Raw genomic sequence first — 6,658 nt, forward strand, 5'->3', positions numbered from 1 at the left:
TGAAATGCTCCATGACCACCTTTAATCTTGACACAGCATCAGTGTCCTTCCATAGGAAGAGACACCCAAACTGTGCAAAATCCCTCTGTACAGAGCCCAAAAAACTTTCTAGGGGACCCATATGTTCCTGTTTCTAAGCTCTGCTATGATGGAAGCTGATGGGACAAAGGTCATTTGTGGTGGGATGGTGGCATTTTACTTCCCCACTCCACATCCAGGACACCTTACAGACACAGCATCAGTGTCCTTCCATAGGAAGAGACACCCAAACTGTGCAAAATCCCTCTGTACAGAGCCCAAAAAACTTTCTAGGGGACCCATATGTTCCTGTTTCTAAGCTCTGCTATGATGGAAGCTGATGGGACAAAGGTCATTTGTGGTGGGATGGTGGCATTTTACTTCCCCACTCCACATCCAGGACACCTTACAGCTAAAGCCTCGCTATTTATGGAGCTGACATGCTGCAAACCCTCACTATTCACCACCTTCCCTCCACACAGAAAAATCGGCTCTTATTGCCCTTAGACCTTCAAAGACATTCAAACAACAAGCAGCTGATAGCTAAGCTTTGCTAATTAGTTTTTTTTACTCCCCAGACCCTAGCTGGGATAAGCTCAGGTTTGCCGGTTCTTTGAGAATGGGGCATTTTCTTCCAGAGGAGGGTTTTCTCTTTATACTGTTCTCCGGTCTTGGCTTGCTTAGTTTCTATATCAGAAGAGGTAAATATTGTCTTCCCTGGAGAGTGAAAGGTCTGCAAGCCTGTTCCCCTCAATTAATCATTTATAGCAATTGCTTACCTATTCAGTGCTGTCATTTTTGTGCTAATCTCACCATTAAACCCTGCTTATCGAGTCCTGCCAAGTCTGTAGCTTCTGCCATGCACTTGGCTGTGCACTGGAGCCGTGGTGGTGAGGTGGCAGCAAGGGTGGCATCCCGATGGGATGATGCCGACGGGCAATGCCGGCGGCAGGCAGAGATGCCTGTGCTGGTGGAGGTGGCTGGGAGAATGATTGACAGGATGATTGACAGGATGAGTGACACCCCCGTCTGAACCACCTAGGCAACAGCCTAGGGCGACTAGGAGGGTTTTCTGAGGTGAATGACTAATTTAAGGTGGAAAACTTGTCTTTCAGAGCCATGTGCTGGCCTCACTTGCCCAACGGCTGCGTGGCTCACCAGGAGCGTGGCTGGGAGAACTTAGTTATTGGGAAGATGCTTTGAATGCCCATGCCTAGGATATTTTATAAGACACATGAAGCCTGTATGATCACCTCACGGCCATAACACAGCCTGTGGGCAGCCAAGAATTTATCACCGAGGCTCAGGAACCCTTTTTTTAAGCCCAACCACTATAATTTACAACCACAGTGGATGCCTTCACCCTCATGCAACAGTTTCACCTCCTCACGTCAGCAAACTTGGAGGTAACTAGGAGGAATTACTGGCATTTGTAGTATAATCACAATGACCTTCTGCTCCTTCAGGTGTGCAGAAGGTCCCAGAGGTGATGTCCATGGTCAGGCAGTGCTCCGCGGCTCCGGCGGGAGCTGGGCAGTACCGATGTGCGCGGCAGGCAGCAAATGAAGTGTGTGTGTCTGCATGCTAACGCTGCTCAGCACAGAGTAGGTCTGCCCACCGTGTCTGTGGTCTTGGTATGTAAATGTGAGGGATATTTTGTTACAGAGCATCACTGTCAATTTTGGATATTTGCCTGTCATGCAAAAAGAGAGAAAAGGTAATTTTTCAAATAACAGCCTGTGCCAAATGCAGGCTGACATGCATATCTAAACAGGGCTGTGAGCATCCAAATCCTTCCTAAATCCCAGTTCAGCCCCCTCCGTGATCCTTGCACGCTGTGTGTCTGACCCGGGTGCTGCTGGCTGCATGCACATATGCCTGCCTACCTGGGCTGAGCGACCGCTCTGTGCTGGGGACTATTTGCATCAACATGGAAATATTACATGTATTGACATGTAAATATTATTGACATGTAAATATTAGGAATATTCTGCTAGAGAGTATCCGTACCACTCACCGAAGTTTGCATGGACATGCAAAGAAGAGGAAACAGCCTTCAAAACACAGCTGCTTCTGACTAACAAATATAAAATTTGCATCAGATTTTTTTTGCATGAGAAGAGCTTTACCCTGGGTGCTGTGAGAGCTGCCGGGAACGGCACCGAGGCGACACAGAGGCCCGCGGCTCGTGCCTGCTGCCAGCACCTCTGCAAGTGCCGAGCACTGAAACTGCACCAAAGGCTCCTGCTACCTAAGCCCAGGGCGTATATATATACATATGTATATACAAATATATATATTGTATACACCCCCACATACATGTGTGTGTTTGTGTGCATATATATATAGTACGCCCACACTATGCAGTGCATCTCTGTGTGGAGCCGCTGGCTTTGCTCCGTGCTCTCAGCATTGCACTGATGTGACAGTGCTGCTGTATTACAGAAAAAAAGGATTTTTCCCAATATTTGGTGGTATTTTTGACCTACAAAACCAGACCTCTGCAGTAGGAGAAAAGGGTTTGTCTTCTCTTGGACAAGATGTACAATTGGAGTGTCCGTGCCCGGGTGCTGGTGGCAGGGGAGTGCAGGAGGGTCACTGGGAGGAGAAGTCAGGGCTGTTCTGTGCCAGACACTGCAGGACACAGCTCAGCCCATCACTGACGCTGGTGGTGCCTCTGGGAAACATATTGAAGAAAGGGAAAAATACGCTGCCCAGCAGTGAGGAGTGAGGGAAAAAGTGTGAGAAACATCCCTGCGATACCACGGTCAAAGGAGGAGGAGTATGTACTCCAGGCGTTGGAGCAGAGATTCCTCCACAGCCCGTGGAGAAGACCATGGTGATGCAGGTTGTCGCCTGCAGCCCATGGAGGACCATGGTGGAGCAGATATCCACACTGCCGCCCATGGAGGATCCCATGCTGCAGCAGGTGGACATGCCCTGAAGGAGCAGCAGCCCATGGAAAGCCCACGCTGGAGCTGGCTTATCCTGAAGGACTGCAGCCCATGGGGAAGACGCACACTGGAGCAGGGGAAGAACGTGAAGAGGAAGGATTAGCAGAGACAATGTGTTATGGACTGACCACAACGCCCATTCCCCATCCCCCTGTGCTGCTTGGGGAAAAGAGGTAGAGTAGTTGGGAATGAAGAAGTGAAGTTGAGCCTGGGAAGAAGGAGGGGTGGAAGTAAGGTGTTTTAGTTTTGTCTTTGTTTCTCACCATCCTACCCTATTTTCAATTGGCAATAAATTAATTTGAATTTCCACAAGTCTGTTTTGCTTGTGATGGTAATTGGTGAGTGATCTCCCTGTCCTTATCTTTACCCGTGAGCTTTTCCATCTTTCTTTCCCTCTCCTGTTGAGGAGGAGCAGTGAGAGAGCAGCTGGGTGGGCATCTGGCAGCTGGCCAAGGTCAACCCACCGCTGTGGCTCCTGTTTTTTCAGTACTTTCTCCTGCTTACCGCTGGTGTGAGAAAGAAAAGGTGGTCTTTTTTTTTTTTGCTTTTGCTATTTTTTGAAAGAGAACCAATTTATTTTTCAGTGACTTGAAACTTGGTGATTGGACTACGTGATCTTCAAAGGTCCCTTCCAACCCAAACCATTCCATGATTCTATGTTGTATGATTTGGACGTGAAGGACAGATGTACTTGTTCTTCCAAAGTTCCTCAGTGCCTACAAAATGCATAAAGTATCTATCTATTTTTTAGTTTGAAGTCATTTCTTTCCAAGATAATTGGTGCCAGGCAAGTATAAAGGTTGTAAAGAGAAAGTTAAAAACACTTAATAGGAAATATATTTAAGAGCTGTGATTAACAAAAGCATAACTGAGATGATTAAAAAAAAAAAATTACTGGTCAAAGGTTTGTATTCAATTTGGTCTTGATGAAAGTGGGTTTTAATTTGCTTTGGTTGTTTACAATGGGAAGTGTATTGAAAATCATCGATATTTCAAGGTTATAAGGAAAACTACAGTGAAGTATGTTCATTTTCAGGTTAGTACAGTGTCCTTCACTGAAGATCTGGGACTGTGTTTGCTTAATAGAAAATATGTGAATATCACCAAAAAATGAGGACTTTGGTAAATCACAGATGCTAAAAGCAAACTCACTGCTGACTTGGAAATCCCAGGGTCTGGATGGATGATGGTTCATTGTCAGGTTTCACACAGTTGAAATCATGGAGACAACTTGAAAAACACAGCTAAAAACCTCAGCAACCAGAGGAGAGTTGTGAATGATTTGCATATGGAGATATTGGGCCGGGGAAAATGGTATCTTCTGCATAATGTTTTCCCATGCAAAATTTGAACCTCAACAGCACAGCCTTATTTCTATGACATTGCTTAATTCAAGTTATTATTTAAAAAACCAAAATGGGGATGAATTGTCAAGTTTAGTTCTGGATTTGAATGCAAAGTTTAGCAAAATTTCAGGGCTGAACTGGATAAGGATTAGATAATTTCTGATGTTAAAAGGTCATCTATAAAGAATAACTACAATGTACAAATCCTCCCAAATTCCAGCCGTCTTCAGATCTGGTATTTTGGCATTAAGAATTTCTAGTACTTGTGAATGAGCAGTACAAAAAATAAAAGCAAATGGAAATGTTGCGGTGAGTTAATATACCATATACAATTGCATTAAATGTGCTTAAGTGTTTTTAGTAGCACACAAATTCACAAGATCAGTCTTTGAGAGCTTTGCATGGTTCAAGTTATGCTCCGGTCTCACTGTAGATCTTTACCAAAGGTTTCCCACTTCAGCCCAACTCTCAGTGAGTACCTGGTCGTTTGGGGTGATGAATTTTGTTGGACTTGGAGCCTCAGTTTTTTCTCACGTATTGCTAGCAACAGTGTTTTGGTTATACCAATACATGATCCCCTGTTCCTGTAGATGGGGTGCTCATCAACGGTGGTGTGACTGCTGTGCTCAGTATCTGAAGATGCACTCTTGCTTTCTTCCCTAGAGCGGAGGTGGAGAGCAGAAACTATCGCAGGACAGCCGCAATGAAAGGAATCCCCTTAGACCAGAGGGATGAAGACTGGGAACTCAAGAAAGAAGAGCTTGAGAGAAACCCACCGTGTGCTCGGGAGAACTACACATCCTCTGCTCAAAAGAAAAATCGAAAAAAAAGGGGGAAGCAGTAGTGTGCCCTGCCTATGTGGTGCCATTGAGAACCTGCAATGCAGAGCAAAGACACTGGCAGACCTCAGGTGCATCTGCAGGGTGAAATATGGATGAACAGGAGAAGCAGATGGACATAAGAATGCATTTGGTGAAGTACTGTAAATATTGTCATTAATAGGGAACAGGTAGAAGTGCTTCTCTCTGAGTGTCTGTACGTATCAGATCTCAAATATCAGAAAACTGCAGAAGATGTTTAAATATACTAATACTATAAGTCACTGAAATGTATAAATTTACAGAAATGACAGCAATTACCCATATTGCCTGAGATGGAAGTGTTTTTGCTCCTAATTGATTCATGAAAGCACCTGGGACTGTGTTTCTGCTCACTCTGGTGATGTCTGCGGCCTTTGCTTGTTTGCTTCTGGTCCTGAGTCAACCAGGAGGCTCTACAGGGACTCGTAGCCTCTGGTGATGCCTCTCTCTTTTCTTTGGGAGTGGGGTGCAGTTGCTTCTTCTGGCTGAAGGGGAGACCCTGATAGTGACCTTTTGCTGGACGCATGGGTCTAACAGCCTGTATCTACCATTCCTGGCCCAGCAAAAGGGAAAACGTGCTCCCTCCGTTGCTGCTTTCAGATATCTGTGGCTGCCAAGACAGTTAGAGCACTGCTTTATTTTTAGCAGTGCCCCCAGACACTTTTATGTCTATGCTCTTAGGAATGCTGTGGAACCAGTCCTGAGCTATCCCTCTGCTCATCCGCACTTTCCATGGCAAAAGCATTTTTAACTGTTTCACTTCTCAATCATAAAAAATGTTTTGAATTTGACCCAAAGCAGTTTTCCAGACCACACCAGCACTGGGCAGCCATTCGTATTGACTTCTGACATCTTTTATATGTCTGCTTCCCCTCCCGTTATGTGTCTGCCTCCCTTCCCCTCCGCTTCCCCTCCACTACCCAAACCTGGTGCTTCTGGAGTGCCTTGGTTACAGGTATCCTCCATACCCTTCACACAACACTCAGGCATTGCAATCATAACCAACAACTCTGTGATCCATCTCCCTCTTCTAAATTTCCAGGGACTAATTCAGCCATCTACACAGAGGTGTCTGATGACACTTGAGATGCTCTCGGGTACCCAGGCTGACCTTGTAGGTCTCCAGAAGATCCTGTGCTGCAGCTCCCAACCCTGTGCAGATGTCTCAGATACCCTAGGACTTCTCAGATGACTCAAGATGCCTATGTTTGGGCAAACGAGTCAAGCTCCAGCTTTGTCTTTTGTCATTTGCGCTTTCCAAGTCATATGAAACATCAACTCCATTCACAGTTGGCCTGGCTGTTGAATTAGTGAATTAGCAAGTGGAGACATACGTGGGACAGAGTGCCTATTGCCATGCTGATAAACTAAACAGACCTGTTTCTAGCCCTGAGGCCAGCTGGTGGAGTGTCCTGTAGTTGAGGAACATTTTCCCCAGAGCTGGGCACACCATTGCATCTCTCCAGAGGGCAACTTTAGC

At 45.7% G+C, this 6,658-nt stretch overlaps 1 protein-coding gene across 1 annotated transcript in view; it reads left to right on the top strand.

The window, feature by feature from the left end:
- ANKRD66 (ankyrin repeat domain 66) overlaps window positions 1-5,162 on the top strand; it is an 8,816-nt gene extending 3,654 nt beyond the window's left edge. Inside the window, exon 3 of the mRNA XM_009580575.1 lies at window positions 4,982-5,162. Within this exon, the coding sequence (XP_009578870.1) occupies window positions 4,982-5,162 (181 nt within the window). The remainder of the gene's footprint in view (window positions 1-4,981) is intronic.
- Window positions 5,163-6,658: the final 1,496 nt, after the last annotated feature.

The sequence above is a fragment of the Fulmarus glacialis genome, unplaced genomic scaffold, assembly GCF_000690835.1.
Source record: "Fulmarus glacialis isolate BGI_N327 unplaced genomic scaffold, ASM69083v1 scaffold7356, whole genome shotgun sequence".
Classification (NCBI taxonomy): domain Eukaryota; kingdom Metazoa; phylum Chordata; class Aves; order Procellariiformes; family Procellariidae; genus Fulmarus; species Fulmarus glacialis.